This window comes from Argopecten irradians, chromosome 12 (assembly GCF_041381155.1).
Source record: "Argopecten irradians isolate NY chromosome 12, Ai_NY, whole genome shotgun sequence".
NCBI lineage: Eukaryota > Metazoa > Mollusca > Bivalvia > Pectinida > Pectinidae > Argopecten > Argopecten irradians.
Window position 1 is genome coordinate 41351756 of NC_091145.1, and position 18711 is coordinate 41370466.

Genomic DNA, 18711 nt, shown 5'->3' on the forward strand with positions numbered 1-18711 from the left:
GTTTTTTTGTACAGTCGTGATTTGTTTCTAGTATGGAAATCGTTAATGAATAATAATTTACAAATTATACATGAAAACTTGATTACTGCTACTTGGTTTTTTTCTTTTGACACTGGTCCAAAGGACCAAGGAGAGCTTAAGCCATATCCTGATTGCGTCCGGCGATCCTTCGTCTGTACCGTCCGGTCGTACCGTCTGTCCGTTCGTCCGTCCGTCCGTCACCGTGCCGTCAACAATCGACTTCTTTCTCCATAAACCGCTGGGTCGGATATCAAGCAAAATTTGGCTGGTAGTATCCTTAAGGGCTACTAACTGAAAATTGTTAACAAATGATGGGGTCCTGACTCCCCACAGGGGCCGAGGGCGGGGCCAAAAGGGGTCAATTTTGGACTATTTCCTAATTAAACTACTTCTTCTCTGAAACCAATGGGCATAGGAATAGCACCCATAAAGCAATGGTAGCATCCCTTAATAGGGTGGGGATTCAAAATTGTACAAATGATGGGGGTGGCTGACCCCCCGGGGGCCTTTGAAAAAAAAACAAAAAGGGGCGGGGTCAAATGAGGTCCATTTGGCTATTTCCATATAAACGACTTCTTCTCTGAAACCAAGCATGGGATAGAACCCATAATGCAATGGTAGCATCCTTATAGGGTGGGGATTCAAAATTGTACAAATGATGGGGCTGACCCCCTGGGGGCCTGAGGGGGGCGGGGTCAAATGGGGTCAATTTGGCTATTTCCATATAAACGACTTCTTCTCTGAAACTAAGCATGAGATAGCACTCATAATGCAATGGTAGTATCATTATAGGGTAGGGATTAAAAATTGTACAAATGATGTGGCTGACCCCCCGGGGGCCTGAGGGACGGAGTCAAAAGGGGTCAATTTGGCTATTTCCATATAAACGACTTCTTCTCTGAAACCAAGCATGGGATAGCACCCATAATGCAATGGTAGCATCCTTATAGGTTGGGGATTCAAAATTGTACAAATGATGGGGCTGACCCCCAGGGGGCCTGAGGGGCGGGGTCAAAAGGGGCCAATTTGGCTATTTCCATATAAACGACTTCTTCTCTGAAACTAAGCATGGTATAGCACCCATAATGCAATGGTAGCATCTTTATAGGGTGGGGATTCAAAAATTGTGGAAATGATGGGGCTGACCCCCAGGGGGCCTGAGGGGCGGGGTCGAAAGTGGCCAATTTGGCTATTTCCATATAAACGACTTCTTCTCTGAAACTAAGCACGGTATAGCACCCATAATACAATGGTAGTATTCTTATAGTGTGGGAATTCAAAATTGTGCAAATGATAGGGCTGAACCCCCGGGGGCCTGAGGGGCGGGGTCAAAAGTTGTCAATTTCCATATAAATGACTTTTTCTCTGCAACTTAACATGGGATTACGCTCATAATGCAATGTTACATCCTTATAGGGTTTGGATTCAAAATTTGCAAATGATGGGGCTGACCCCCCTGGGCCTGAAGGGTGGGGTCAAAAGGGGTCAATTTAGCTATTTCCATATAAACGACTTCTTCTCTGCAACTAAGAATGGAAGAGCACTTATAATGCAATGGTAGCATCCTTATAGGGTTGGGATTTGAAATTGTACAAATGATGCGAGGTCAAAAGGTCAAATTAGGCTACTATTTTCATATAAATTACTTTGTCTCTGAACCTATGTATTGGATAGCATATTTGTATGGTATCAATAGCATCATTGTATGGTTGTGATTCAAAATTAAACTTTGGGAGTCAATTTTGCTTATTTTTCTAATTGTCTGAGTCTTGTGATAATTACTAACGAAAAACCAGGTGAGCGATACAGGCCCTCTGGGCCTCTTGTTTCTTTTGCAATGGGTGTATCATTCTGAACTGGGTATAGAGACATTACAATACAAAAAAGCATTATTTGAATGAAAAGAATTTTTGATATGAATATATATATATATTCCATAGATTACTTGTAAACAACAGATAATGCCATCACTTTGTGGTTAGTGACCATTACATGTACTGTTCAGCAGTATATGGCCAATTGGCATGAACTGTGTCTAGTCCTTACAAATTTGATGACAATATTGTTGATTTGATATAGCCATTTTATATCCCATGCAGTCATCAATATAGGTCTCGTCATAATGTTTTATGATTTTAGTTCCTTCAGCATCTTCTCGCACATCATCAGATAACGAGGCACGTGGAAACATCCTACAAAAATAGGCATAGTTTATAGTTTAATTTGTTAGTATGTTAGCTAATAAACTTGCTTGAAAATATTAAAGGCTGCAAAATTTAAGACATTTCTTAAATTTGTAACGGGATGAGCGATTGTAGGTTTCCAAAGAACAATAGACACAGGCTTTTTACAATATGTACAAATTTATATACAAAACTATTAAAATGAATATAGACATAGTAGACAGAAGTATATCGATCTCACTCACTTGCCCACCTTACAAAAATATATTGAAAAAAATAGACATAATTTATACAATAATACAACTAAACATAGCAAGGATGGACTGTGTTCCCCAACTGTTCTATATGTCAAAGACATTTATAAGAGTAGGTTGTGTTCCACTCAGTTCATATATACATGTACTCTGTACCACTAATCGCACGGCACAGTTGAGCGGGCTGAACCCCACCCAATAAGCATATTTCACAGTTCTGTACCACTAAAATTCACATAGTAAAACACCAATTACATTTCAATAAAAATAGGATAAAGAACTTTGATATTCACATTTAAGGCTACAGCGAATACTCATCACAGATTGAAGAGTCTTCCTTTACAAAACAAATGTGAATTGCATGACCCTGTTGCGTTTACTTTTTCCCTGGGGAAGAGTTTATCCTAGTTAAAATATATAATATAGGGAATACACATTTTTATCCCCAGCTCTCTCCGAAACGGGGGATATTAATTTGGTTTGTCCGTCCGCAGTAACACTTTGTTTCCATGCAATAAGTGTAATAAATGTAAACCGATTTTCTTCAAACTTAGTAACAAGGTTAAATGCCTTAAGGGCTCCGCCAAGTTCGATCGCAACTTTCAACGGACCTTATTTAGCGGAGTTATGGCCCTTTGCTTAAATAAAAAAAGTCAGTTTCTGCCACTTCCGTACAATAATTGTAATAAATATTAACCGATTTTCTTCAAACTTGGTAACAAAGTTAAATGTCTTAAGGGCTCAGCCAAGTTCAATCGCCACTTGCGACAGACCTTAGGCCACACCAGATTAATTTGTAGTTCGTCAGGAGCAGCGCACGTAATTTTTCAGGTTCGAGAAAAAAATATAAAAAAAATGCGACCGCACGTCAAAAAATATCCGGATTTATTTTTCCGTCAGTCGACTTATTTAGTGCTTTACCGGCAATTGTAGACGCTTGAATTACGTGGCGGAAAGGGCGACAGTAAAGGTTTTGTCTGACATAGATGAATTAACTGCAAAAAATGGCGGGTAAGGAGCAAAAACTGAGGGAACAAACGTATTTACCAACATGTTTTTGAACTTTTAACGTTTAATTTTTGGACGATGAGTGATGAGTGATGAACGTCCGTAGTGACCCAGTGTACTTGATGCTATTTGATCGCGATCACGGCCGAAAATGAAACGTTTGTGGATCTTTTCGTATTGTTGGCATTCATCTATTCACTCTCGTAATCTACAGTGCCGTGCCAAAAGTATTCGGTCACAATGGCGATGTGTTTACATGACGGTAAAAACGAAACGAATTCCAAATTAATTTTACTTATATACTAAACAGTCGATTGCAACGGTATAACACACTTACCTTCAGTATTTTGTAAGATGTCCTTTTAATCTAATTACGTTTAAAATTCGTTTAGGGATCGTGTTGTACAAGCTTTGAATGTAGCAAGGTGTGATTTCTGTCCAAATCCTGTGAATCTCGGAGAACAAGTCATTTGCTGATTTCACAGCTACTATTCGAGACTGAAGTTTTCTTTTTATTAATAACCAAAGATTTTCAATTAGGTTTAAATCTGGTGACTGAGCGGGCCAACTCATTCCATTAATTCCGTTCTGGGCGATATAGTCTTGGGTGGACCTCGCACGGTGAACTGGGGCATTGTCGTCTTGAAAAAAATAGCCACCAGTAGGAAAATGTCTGGCAAGAACTGGCCAAAGATTTTCTTCCAAAACCTCCTGATATTTTGCAGCATTAATATTTCCTTCCACTCGAGCTAATGTCCCCACACCGTTCCAACAAATGCACCCCCAAATCATAACCTCGAGTTTGTTTTGGGTATCGCGCGGCTGCACAAGATCAGGACGCCATCCTTCACCTCGCTTTCTCCATATATAAACTCTGTGGTCCTGTCCAATAACTATTTTGCTTTCATCTGAGAAAATAACTCGCTACCAATTATATATTGTCCATCTCCGCTTTTCTCTACACCAAGCAAGTCTCTTAGTTCGATTACTCTGCTTCACGACAAGTTTCTTCCTAGAAACACACCTGGTATACCCATGTTGGCTTAGATGTCGCTGAAGTGTTCTTTTAGAAGTCGAAACATTCCTTTGCTCATTGTATTTAATGGTAACATCCTTAAGGGAATCCCTCCTATTGTTTTTAACAATCCTCTCCAAAGAACAATAATCCCGCAAATTCACTAACTTTGGTAGTCCGCTTCTCGGCCTGTTTTCCACTGAACCACATGTACAAAATTTGTTTACAATGTCAATAACTGTAGACTTGGGTATTTTTAACATGACACCTATCTTTCGTCGTGAATAGCCACTCCTAAACATTCCTACGATCATATTTTTAACGCCCATTGACAGTTCTTTCCCTTTTCGGCCCATCTTGGCAATACACGTCCACGGGAAAAAACAGAAAGCAGACGACAACAAAAAAAATGTGTGACGTAACATGACGTTATACGCAAACCTAAAAATAACGCACGTCATCATCAGTGACGTTTACAATGAATGCCAAGGCCATTTTCAGCGATGTTATTGACACGACGTTAACACGCCGCCATTGCGACCGAATACTTTTGGCACGGCACTGTACACTCTCAGCACTTTGTTTTCGATTATGAATGTCTTGATTGTTACCGTTCGGCGAGGCCCAACAAGTTTGATGTCAAACACGGCTATCGATGCCGAAAATGATGAAACTTTTGTTGATCTTTTTAGTCGTCTTGTTGACATTAATTTGAGTAAAATCACTAATGCTTCATCGGACATGAGATTAGATGACATTCAAGCGATCAAGATATCCACAAACCAGTCAAGACAGGACTCGACTGAAATTTCACAAAATAGAAACAACACAGATATTCATTATTTAACTGTCGGTGATGACATTGAGACTGTTTTGTTGGAAATTTACATGTAACTGTTGCTTCTAAATGTACATACTAGTCTGCATTTCTTTTGAATATGTTTTTAATACAGAATCATGAATCGGTAAACATTTTTCGTTTAATCCATACCATTTGTTTAAAGCAAGCCGATAGTGAAGCTATAGTCAAAACCTGACAACTGAATTTATCACAATCAGTCAATCTTTTATCACAATCAGTCAATCCTTTATCACAATCAGTCAATCCTTCTATCATTTGATTCTCATAAAACATAATTTGTATGTGTTGCGCAAAAAGTAAATGATTTTCCTGGTAAATTGCATCAATTAGATTTTTTAAATTGAAAGTTTGTGTTCATTCTGATATTTTTGACAATAATACATACATTCAACTTATGTCTTTGATATCCATGGATGAGTGCATGTATCAAATTACTGGATAGTTTGGAAAATCATGGGTATCTTTGTTCTTGATGTAGAAAAATGCCTTTATATAGTTATATTGTACTTTAAAAAATGGTGGTAGGTGATGTTACATGTATCTCATGATGGAAAAGAAATTTTTAAAATCTAGTAAACTTTGGTGTACCTTTAATGTACATGTGTGATTGTTCTAATGATATTTTTAACAAAATATGCTTTTTTGTTTTAACTGGTCAGATAGATCATTTTGTTTTTTATTTTTGATTAAAATTTAGATGTTTATCAGTGTTTTCTTTATTAATATTTACTTCCATGGTTTAAAAAAAAAATATTGCTCGCTCGACTTTGAAACCCTTCGCTCCTAAAAATCCTTGATTCCAATTTTTTTTAAAAACAAAAAAATTTCGCTCGCTCGCTCGCTCCATTTCTTTTTTCAATTTTCCCGAAGAACTACAAATTAATTTGGTGTGGCCTTAATTAGCAAACTTTGTAACAAGGTCAAATGCCTTAAGGGCTTGGCCAAGTTCGATTGCCACTTCTTGCTGACATTATGTAGTGGAGTTATTGCCCTTTGATGTACTAAAAACATCATTTTCTGCCATTCCCTGTGCAATAATTGTAACAAATGTAATCCGATTTTCTTAAAAAATTAGTATCAAAGTTAAATGCCTTAAGAGCTCAGCCAAGTTTAATAGTCACTTTCAGCGGACATTATTTAACACAGATTATGCCCCCTTCATTTACTAAAAGTTTACCTACAATATGTCCTGAAAGCAGGGGATGGAAAATTTACGAATTTGCTTGTTTGACCAATATTTGTTCAACTTTCAAAAGAATTTAGTCAAACTTATTAAAATTCATAAGTATTTCTGTTGAACAGAACCTAGTGATTAATTGACACTATTATATATAAGCTTATACAGATTATCAAAAACTGTTATCGGTAATATGTACCAAAGAAATGGCAGATTGTTACCTTTCCAGGGTCCGCCCTTGAAGCTCATACTGATTTCACCATTTCGATTTAGATAGCCATACCATTCACCATTGTCTTCATCCACAAACTTAAATCAAAGAGAACGGAGGAAATGATATACGATTAATGTACTTTTCTGTATAGGTTAGCAATAGTGCTAAATCATATCAATACATGTATGTAGTATTTTGGTAATATATCCAGTAATTTTTCTAGAGATTTTCTTTTTTTTATCGTGCGGGATAATTTTGTAGCCAGGAAAATTTCATCAGTGAAAAGTAATAAATAAATCATACCATACAGATCTTTAGCCACAATGCAAACATTGGATTTGTGAAAATTTTCTGGTTATAAGTCAAAATTGCAAAACATTTTATGTAAAAATAACCTGAACTACCATGCCATTCATGAGAACTTTTCTGGTTCGGAGCAGTCATATTGTTTCTTAGTCTTTGGAACAATGATATATCAAGCAAATTTGTTATATGTTAAAGTGAACAGTCGGGCAAGGATGGCTAAAGTCGGTAAAAATGGTGTGAATGTATCCAGAATAATTTCTTATGGAATAGAAAAATAAACTTTCTCGTCAAAATCTGTCTGCGCACGTAGAAATTAATTTAAAGTATAGGAATCCTAAAACGTCCTCCTGGCTGACTATGCCCGTGGTTACATTTCCACGCAGCCTCGCTTTCAATGTTTTCACCTTTTCTTTATTTCAATGGTCAGAACTGGGAAACGTAAGCAGACCTTGACGGTCGCATTGATATGTGAGAACTTTTGGAAGGCCAATGAACGCATTTAGACTGGTTTTCTTTGCCCGACTATTCACTTTAAACTCGTTTAAAGGAACTTACAAAAGTTCATCAACCGAGAAATAGAATAGTGTACCTAGATGTTAATACGCTGTATATTACCTAACATGAGAATAGCTGTAGTGTATCTTACATGTTAATAGCTGTATAGTGTAACTTACATGAGAGTAGCTGTATAGTGTATCTTACATGAGAATAGCTATATAGTGTATCTTACATGAGAATAGCTGTATAGTGTATCTTACATGAGAATAGCTGTATAGTGTATCTTACAATGAGAATAGCTGTATAGTGTATCTTACATGAGATAGCTGTATAGTGTATCTTACATGAGAATAGCTGTATAGTGTATCTTACATGAGAATAGCTGTATGTGTATCTTACATGAGATAGTACTGTAGATGTGTATCTTACATGAGAATAGCTGTAGTAGTGTATCTTACATGAGAATAGCTGTATAGTGTATCTTACATGAGAATAGCTGTAGTGTATCTTACATGAGAATAGCTGTATAGTGTATCTTACATGAGAATAGCTGTAGTGTATCTTACATGAGAATAGCTGTATAGTGTATCTTACATGAGAATAGCTGTATAGTGTATCTTACATGAGAATAGCTGTAGTGTGTATCTTACATGAGAATAGCTGTATAGTGTATCTTACATGAGAATAGCTGTATAGTGTATCTTACATGAGAATAGCTGTATAGTGTATCTTACATGAGAATAGCTGTATAGTGTATCTTACATGAGAATAGCTGTATAGTGTATCTTACATGAGAATAGCTGTAGTGTGTATCTTACATGAGAATAGCTGTATAGTGTATCTTACATGAGAATAGCTGTATAGTGTATCTTACATGAGAATAGCTGATAGTTGTATCTTACATGAGAATAGCTGTATAGTGTATCTTACATGAGAATAGCTGTATAGTGTATCTTACATGAGAATAGCTGTATAGTGTATCTTACATGAGAATAGCTGTATAGTGTATCTTACATGAGAATAGCTGTATAGTGTATCTTACATGAGAATAGCTGTATAGTGTATCTTAAATGAGAATAGCTGTATAGTGTATCTTACATGAGAATAGCTGTATAGTGTATCTTACATGAGAATAGCTGTATAGTGTATCTTACATGAGAATAGCTGTATAGTGTATCTTACATGAGAATAGCTGTATAGTGTATCTTACATGAGAATAGCTGTGTAGTGTATCTTACATGAGAATAGCTGTATAGTGTATCTTACATGAGAATAGCTGTATAGTGTATCTTACATGAGAATAGCTGTATAGTGTATCTTACATGAGAATAGCTGTATAGTGTATCTTACATGAGAATAGCTGTATAGTGTATCTTACATGAGAATAGCTGTATAGTGTATCTTACATGAGAATAGCTGTATAGTGTATCTTACATGAGAATAGCTGTATAGTGTATCTTAAATGAGGACTAGTGTATAGTGTATCTTACATGAGAATAGCTGTATAGTGTATCTTACATGAGAATAGCTGTATAGTGTATCTTACATGAGAATAGCTGTATAGTGTATCTTACATGAGAATAGCTGTATAGTGTATCTTACATGAGAATAGCTGTATAGTGTGTATCTTACATGAGAATAGCTGTATAGTGTATCTTACATGAGAATAGCTGTATGTGTATCTTACATGAGAATAGCTGTATAGTGTATCTTACATGAGAATAGCTGTATAGTGTATCTTACATGAGAATAGCTGTAGTGTATCTTACATGAGAATAGCTGTATAGTGTATCTTACATGAGAATAGCTGTATAGTGTATCTTACATGAGAATAGCTGTATAGTGTATCTTACATGAGAATAGCTGTATAGTGTATCTTACATGAGAATAGCTGTATAGTGTATCTTACATGAGAATAGCTGTATAGTGTATCTTACATGAGATAGTTGTATAGTGTATCTTACATGAGAATAGCTGTATAGTGTATCTTACATGAGAATAGCTGTATAGTGTATCTTACATGAGAATAGCTGTAGTTCTTACATATAGTAGTGTATCTTACATGAGAATAGCTGTATAGTGTATCTTACATGAGAATAGCTGTATAGTGTATCTTACATGAGAATAGCTGTATAGTGTATCTTACATGAGAATAGCTGTATAGTGTATCTTACACATGAGAATAGCTGTTATAGTGTATCTTACATGAGAATAGCTGTATAGTGTATCTTACATGAGAATAGCTGTATAGTGTATCTTACATGAGAATAGCTGTATAGTGTATCTTACATGAGAATAGCTGTATAGTGTATCTTACATGAGAATAGCTGTATAGTGTATCTTACATGAGAATAGCTGTATGACTACATGATAGCTGTATAGTGTATCTTACATGAGAATAGCTGTATAGTGTATCTTACATGAGAATAGCTGTATAGTGTATCTTACTGAGAATAGCTGTAGTGTTATGAGATAGCTGTATAGTGTATCTTACATGAGAATAGCTGTATAGTGTATCTTACATGAGAATAGCTGTATAGTGTATCTTACATGAGAATAGCTGTATAGTGTATCTTACATGAGAATAGCTGTATAGTGTATCTTACATGAGAATAGCTGTATAGTGTATCTTACATGAGAATAGTATAGTGTATCTTACATGAGAATAGCTGTATAGTGTATCTTACATGAGAATAGCTGTATAGTGTATCTTACATGAGAATAGCTGTATAGTGTATCTTACATGAGAATAGCTGTATAGTGTATCTTACATGAGAATAGCTGTATAGTGTATCTTACATGAGAATAGCTGTATAGTGTATCTTACATGAGAATAGCTGTATAGTGTATCTTACATGAGAATAGCTGTATAGTGTATCTTACATGAGAATAGCTGTATAGTGTATCTTACATGAGAATAGCTGTATAGTGTATCTTACATGAGAATAGCTGTATAGTGTATCTTACATGAGAATAGCTGTATAGTGTATCTTACATGAGAATAGCTGTAGTGTGTATCTTACATGAGAATAGCTGTATAGTGTATCTTACATGAGAATAGCTGTATAGTGTATCTTACATGAGAATAGCTGTATAGTGTATCTTACATGAGAATAGCTGTATAGTGTATCTTACATGAGAATAGCTGTATAGTGTATCTTACATGAGAATAGCTGTATAGTGTATCTTACATGAGAATAGCTGTATAGTGTATCTTACATGAGAATAGCTGTATAGTGTATCTTACATGAGAATAGCTGTATAGTGTATCTTACATGAGAATAGCTGTATAGTGTATCTTACATGAGAATAGCTGTTAGTGTATCTTACATGAGAATAGCTGTATAGTGTATCTTACATGAGAAAAGCTGTATAGTGTATCTTACATGAGAATAGCTGTAGTGTATCTTACATGAGAATAGCTGTATAGTGTATCTTACATGAGAATAGCTGTATAGTGTATCTTACATGAGAATAGCTGTATAGTGTATCTTACATGAGAATAGCTGTATAGTGTATCTTACATGAGAATAGCTGTATAGTGTATCTTACATGAGAATAGCTGTATAGTGTATCTTACATGAGAATAGCTGTATAGTGTATCTTACATGAGAATAGCTGTATAGTGTATCTTACATGAGAATAGCTGTATAGTGTATCTTACATGAGAATAGCTGTATAGTGTATCTTACATGAGAATAGCTGTATAGTGTATCTTACATGAGAATAGCTGTATAGTGTATCTTACATGAGAATAGCTGTATAGTGTATCTTACATGAGAATAGCTGTATAGTGTATCTTACATGAGAATAGCTGTATAGTGTATCTTACATGAGAATAGCTGTATAGTGTATCTTACATGAGAATAGCTGTATAGTGTATCTTACATGAGAATAGCTGTATAGTGTATCTTACATGAGAATAGCTGTATAGTGTATCTTACATGAGAATAGCTGTATAGTGTATCTTACATGAGAATAGCTGTATAGTGTATCTTACATGAGAATAGCTGTATAGTGTATCTTACATGAGAATAGCTGTATAGTGTATCTTACATGAGAATAGCTGTATAGTGTATCTTACATGAGAATAGCTGTATAGTGTATCTTACATGAGAATAGCTGTATAGTGTATCTTACATGAGAATAGCTGTATAGTGTATCTTACATGAGAATAGCTGTATAGTGTATCTTACATGAGAATAGCTGTATAGTGTATCTTACATGAGAATAGCTGTATAGTGTATCTTACATGAATAGCTGTTAGTGTATCTTACATGAGAATATTATGTCATGTAGCTGTATGTGTATCTTACATGAGAATAGCTGTATAGTGTATCTTACATGAGAATAGCTGTATAGTGTATCTTACATGAGAATAGCTGTATAGTGTATCTTACATGAGAATAGCTGTATAGTGTATCTTACATGAGAATAGCTGTATAGTGTATCTTACATGAGAATAGCTGTATAGTGTATCTTACATGAGAATAGCTGTATAGTGTATCTTACATGAGAATAGCTGTATAGTGTATCTTACATGAGAATAGCTGTATAGTGTATCTTACATGAGAATAGCTGTATAGTGTATCTTACATGAGAATAGCTGTATAGTGTATCTTACATGAGAATAGCTGTATAGTGTATCTTACATGAGATAGCTGTATAGTGTATCTTACATGAGAATAGCTGTTAGTGTATCTTCATGAGAATAGCTGTATAGTGTATCTTACATGAGAATAGCTGTATAGTGTATCTTACATGAGAATAGCTGTATAGTGTATCTTACATGAGAATAGCTGTATAGTGTATCTTACATGAGAATAGCTGTATAGTGTATCTTACATGAGAATAGCTGTAGTGTATCTTATGAGATAGCTGTTAGTGTATCTTACATGAGAATAGCTGTATAGTGTATCTTACATGAGAATAGCTGTATAGTGTATCTTACATGAGAATAGCTGTATAGTGTATCTTACATGAGAATAGCTGTATAGTGTATCTTACATGAGAATAGCTGTATAGTGTATCTTACATGAGAATAGCTGTATAGTGTATCTTACATGAGAATAGCTGTATAGTGTATCTTACATATGAGAATAGCTGTATAGTGTATCTTACATGAGAATAGCTGTATAGTGTATCTTACATGAGAATAGCTGTAGTAGTGTATCTTACATGAGAATAGCTGTATAGTGTATCTTACATGAGAAAAGTTATAGTGTATCTTACATGAGAATAGCTGTATAGTGTATCTTACATGAGAATAGCTGTATAGTGTATCTTACATGAGAATAGCTGTATAGTGTATCTTACATGAGAATAGCTGTATAGTGTATCTTACATGAGAATAGCTGTATAGTGTATCTTACATGAGAATAGCTGTATAGTGTATCTTACATGAGAATAGCTGTATAGTGTATCTTACATGAGAATAGCTGTATAGTGTATCTTACATGAGAATAGCTGTATAGTGTATCTTACATGAGAATAGCTGTATAGTGTATCTTACATGAGAATAGCTGTATAGTGTATCTTACATGAGAATAGCTGTATAGTGTATCTTACATGAGAATAGCTGTATAGTGTATCTTACATGAGAATAGCTGTATAGTGTATCTTACATGAGAATAGCTGTATAGTGTATCTTACATGAGAATAGCTGTATAGTGTATCTTACACGTGAACAGCTGTATAGTGTATCTTACATGAGAATAGCTGTATAGTGTATCTTACATGAGAATAGCTGTATAGTGTATCTTACATGAGAATAGCTGTATAGTGTATCTTACATGAGAATAGCTGTATAGTGTATCTTACATGAGAATAGCTGTATAGTGTATCTTACATGAGAATAGCTGTATAGTGTATCTTACATGAGAATAGCTGTATAGTGTATCTTACATGAGAATAGCTGTATAGTGTATCTTACATGAGAATAGCTGTATAGTGTATCTTACATGAGAATAGCTGTATAGTGTATCTTACATGAGAATAGCTGTATAGTGTATCTTACATGAGAATAGCTGTATAGTGTATCTTACATGAGAATAGCTGTATAGTGTATCTTACATGAGAATAGCTGTATAGTGTATCTTACATGAGAATAGCTGTATAGTGTATCTTACATGAGAATAGCTGTATAGTGTATCTTACATGAGAATAGCTGTATAGTGTATCTTACATGAGAATAGCTGTATAGTGTATCTTACATGAGAATAGCTGTATAGTGTATCTTACATGAGAATAGCTGTATAGTGTATCTTACATGAGAATAGCTGTATAGTGTATCTTACATGAGAATAGCTGTATAGTGTATCTTACATGAGAATAGCTGTATAGTGTATCTTACATGAGAATAGCTGTATAGTGTATCTTACATGAGAATAGCTGTATAGTGTATCTTACATGAGAATAGCTGTATAGTGTATCTTACATGAGAATAGCTGTATAGTGTATCTTACATGAGAATAGCTGTATAGTGTATCTTACATGAGAATAGCTGTATAGTGTATCTTACATGAGAATAGCTGTATAGTGTATCTTACATGAGAATAGCTGTATAGTGTATCTTACATGAGAATAGCTGTATAGTGTATCTTACATGATGAAGTAGCTGTATAGTGTATCTTACATGAGAATAGCTGTATAGTGTATCTTACATGAGAATAGCTGTATAGTGTATCTTACATGAGAATAGCTGTATAGTGTATCTTCATGAGAATAGCTGTTAGTGTGTATCTTACATGAGAATAGCTGTATAGTGTATCTTACATGAGAATAGCTGTATAGTGTATCTTACATGAGAATAGCTGTATAGTGTATCTTACATGAGAATAGCTGTATAGTGTATCTTACATGAGAATAGCTGTATAGTGTATCTTACATGAGAATAGCTGTATAGTGTATCTTACATGAGAATAGCTGTATAGTGTATCTTACATGAGAATAGCTGTATAGTGTATCTTACATGAGAATAGCTGTATAGTGTATCTTACATGAGAATAGCTGTATAGTGTATCTTACATGAGAATAGCTGTATAGTGTATCTTACATGAGAATAGCTGTAGTGTATCTTACATGAGAATAGCTGTATAGTGTATCTTACATGAGAATAGCTGTATAGTGTATCTTACATGAGAAGTTAGTGTATCTATGAGTATAGTGTATCTTACATGAGAATAGCTGTATAGTGTATCTTACATGAGAATAGCTGTATAGTGTATCTTACATGAGAATAGCTGTATAGTGTATCTTACATGAGAATAGCTGTATAGTGTATCTTACATGAGAATAGCTGTATAGTGTATCTTACATGAGGATAGCTGTATAGTGTATCTTACACGAGAATAGCTGTATAGTGTATCTTACATGAGAATAGCTGTATAGTGTATCTTACATGAGAATAGCTGTATAGTGTATCTTACATGAGAATAGCTGTATAGTGTATCTTACATGAGAATAGCTGTATAGTGTATCTTACATGAGAGTAGCTGTATAGTGTATCTTACATGAGAATAGCTGTATAGTGTATCTTACATGAGAATAGCTGTATAGTGTATCTTACATGAGAATAGCTGTATAGTGTATCTTACATGAGAATAGCTGTATAGTGTATCTTACATGAGAATAGCTGTATAGTGTATCTTACATGAGAATAGCTGTATAGTGTATCTTACATGAGAATAGCTGTATAGTGTATCTTACATGAGAATAGCTGTATAGTGTATCTTACATGAGAATAGCTGTATAGTGTATCTTACATGAGAATAGCTGTATAGTGTATCTTACATGAGAGTAGCTGTATAGTGTATCTTACATGAGAATAGCTGTATAGTGTATCTTACATGAGAGTAGCTGTATAGTGTATCTTACATGAGAATAGCTGTATAGTGTATCTTACATGAGAATAGCTGTATAGTGTATCTTACATGAGAATAGCTGTATAGTGTATCTTACATGAGAATAGCTGTATAGTGTATCTTACATGAGAATAGCTGTATAGTGTATCTTACATGAGAATAGCTGTATAGTGTATCTTACATGAGAATAGCTGTATAGTGTATCTTACATGAGAATAGCTGTATAGTGTATCTTACATGAGAATAGCTGTATAGTGTATCTTACATGAGAATAGCTGTATAGTGTATCTTACATGAGAATAGCTGTATAGTGTATCTTACATGAGAATAGCTGTATAGTGTATCTTACATGAGAATAGCTGTATAGTGTATCTTACATGAGAATAGCTGTATAGTGTATCTTACATGAGAATAGCTGTATAGTGTATCTTACATGAGAATAGCTGTAGTAGTGTATCTTACATGAGAATAGCTGTATAGTGTATCTTACATGAGAATAGCTGTATAGTGTATCTTACATGAGAATAGCTGTATAGTGTATCTTACATGAGAATAGCTGTATAGTGTATCTTACATGAGAATAGCTGTATAGTGTATCTTACATGAGAATAGCTGTATAGTGTATCTTACATGAGAATAGCTGTATAGTGTATCTTACATGAGAATAGCTGTATAGTGTATCTTACATGAGAGTAGCTGTATAGTGTATCTTACATGAGAATAGCTGTATAGTGTATCTTACATGTGAGAATAGCTGTATAGTGTATCTTACATGAGAATAGCTGTATAGTGTATCTTACATGAGAATAGCTGTATAGTGTATCTTACATGAGAATAGCTGTATAGTGTATCTTACATGAGAATAGCTGTATAGTGTATCTTACATGAGAATAGCTGTATAGTGTATCTTACATGAGAATAGCTGTATAGTGTATCTTACATGAGAATAGCTGTGTAGTGTATCTTACATGAGAATAGCTGTATAGTGTATCTTACATGAGAATAGCTGTATAGTGTATCTTACATGAGAATAGCTGTATAGTGTATCTTACATGAGAATAGCTGTATAGTGTATCTTACATGAGAATAGCTGTATAGTGTATCTTACATGAGAATAGCTGTATAGTGTATCTTACATGAGAATAGCTGTATAGTGTATCTTACATGAGAATAGCTGTATAGTGTATCTTACATGAGAATAGCTGTATGTGTATCTTACATGAGAGTAGCTGTATAGTGTATCTTACATGAGAATAGCTGTATAGTGTATCTTACATGAGAGTAGCTGTATAGTGTATCTTACATGAGAGTAGCTGTATAGTGTATCTTATATGAGAATAGCTGTTGTGTATCTTACATGAGAATAGCTGTAGTATATCTTACATGAGAGTAGCTGTAATCAAATATCTTTGCAAAGCTATCCATCATATTGTTGTCCTTAGTTTCCTTGTATACCATGAGGAATGCGATTAGAGCTTCATTATGGGCCCACCACAGTTTCATATCCCACTCGAGTTGAGTAGGCGACCAATTATCTACGTCCAGGAAGTACATCAGGCCTCCATAGGTCTGGTCCCAGCCGTACTTGAAAGGGTTGAGTATGAACTTCTCTATTGCCATCTTTTTCACATCATCTTTGCCTTTCTTGATGGCGTGTTGTAGGAGGAACCACCCTGCCTCTATGGAGTGGCCGGGGAGCATCAGTCTGCCCATGCTACCTGGGAGTTCCTCACCCCCGGGGCTGACATTCTCTAGGATCACAGTGCCATCCCTCTGTAACAAATCATACATTTTATCAATTCAAAGGGGCATTAAGGTAATTTGATATTGGGTTGAACGTTTTCAGCATTATACTCTTTTCTCAGCAATATATTAATGTTTCTCTTTATAAATCCCCCTCTATAAGCACTTTTGCTATCTGAGCTTTTGCCTCGGTGAGGAAGACTCGCTTCAATCCCCATACCAGGGAGTGTATTTTTTATACTTGGATGTGTTTCTTGACTTCTGTTAGACACCAGCCTGAGAGATTTCTATACCTGGATGTGTTTCTTGACTTCTGCTAGACACCAGCCTGAGAGATTTCTATAACTGGATGTGTTTCTTGACTTCTGTTAGACACTAGCCTGAGAGATTTCTATACCTGGATGTGTTTCTTGACTTCTGTTAGACACCAGCCTGAGAGATTTCTATACCTGGATGTGTTTCTTGACTTCTGTTAGACACCAGCCTGAGAGATTTCTATACCTGGATGTGTTTCTTGACTTCTGTTAGACACCAGCCTGAGAGATTTCTATACCTGGATACCTGGATGTGTTTCTTGACTTCTGTTAGACACCAGCCTGAGAGATTTCTATACCTGGATGTGTTTCTTGACTTCTGTTAGACACTAGCCTGAGAGATTTCTATACCTGGATGTGTTTCTTGACTTCTGTTAGACACTAGCCTGAGAGATTTCTATACCTGGATGTGTTTCTTGACTTCTGTTAGACACTAGCCTGAGAGATTTCTATACCTGGATGTGTTTCTTGACTTCTGTTAGACACCAGTTTGATAGATTTCTATACCTGGATGTTTCTTGACTTCTGTTAGACACCAGTTTGATAGATTTCTATACCTGGATGTGTTTCTTGACTTCTGTTAGACACCATTCTGTGAGATCGCTGTACTTGGTTTCCAGTTTTGGGTCCACAGTCTCCAGCTGATCCATTAGACACAGCAGCATCATGGGTACAGCAAGTGAGCTAATGGGCACTGCCCCCTCCATAGCAGGCTGTCCTAAGTCTGTGTCATCCTCACGAACCCAGTACACAATCTTATCCATCATTTGTAATGCCTCTGTCTATGAACACAATCAAAAACAAAATTATATAGCTTTTATGATCTGTCATTAGTCAAAGACACTAGGCGCCTCGTTTGGAGAAAATTGTAAAATGAAAATAAGAAGTTGCATTTTATGAAGGGACTTGAATGTAAAACCTTATTTGGTTTGTTGATTTTTTATCAGCAAATAGAGAAGCTACTGTCAAAATTTAAAACAATGTAAATTCACCACTTCATTTTTCCAAGCAATCTCACAACCTATGAAACTACAAAAAGATCAGGGAACAAAAACAATCATGAATCTTGTTATAATTCAAAATGGCCACCTCTAGGCAATCTTATATTTGGCTCTACCTCAAAATCAAAATGGTACTATTAGTCTACATCTATATGAATTTTAAGAGAAAGAATCCTTCAATATTTTATCAACGATAAAAGCAGCAAACTTCATTTGTCAAAATTTAATATGGCCATTTCTTGACCATGTTCAA

The 18711-nt window shown here is 35.2% G+C and overlaps 1 protein-coding gene across 2 annotated transcripts in view; it reads right to left on the reverse strand.

Moving 5' to 3' along the window:
- Positions 1 to 1958: 1958 nt before the first annotated feature.
- LOC138335856 (N-acylglucosamine 2-epimerase-like) overlaps positions 1959 to 18711 on the reverse strand; it is a 33860-nt gene continuing 17107 nt past the window's right edge. For both annotated transcript variants that reach the window (XM_069285015.1, XM_069285016.1), the window contains exons 6-9: positions 18015 to 18239; positions 16784 to 17173; positions 6742 to 6829; positions 1959 to 2213 (exon numbers count right to left, since the gene is read on the reverse strand). In XM_069285015.1, the coding sequence (XP_069141116.1) occupies positions 2149 to 2213; positions 6742 to 6829; positions 16784 to 17173; positions 18015 to 18239 (768 nt within the window). In that variant the 3' untranslated portion in view covers positions 1959 to 2148. The remainder of the gene's footprint in view (positions 2214 to 6741; positions 6830 to 16783; positions 17174 to 18014; positions 18240 to 18711) is intronic.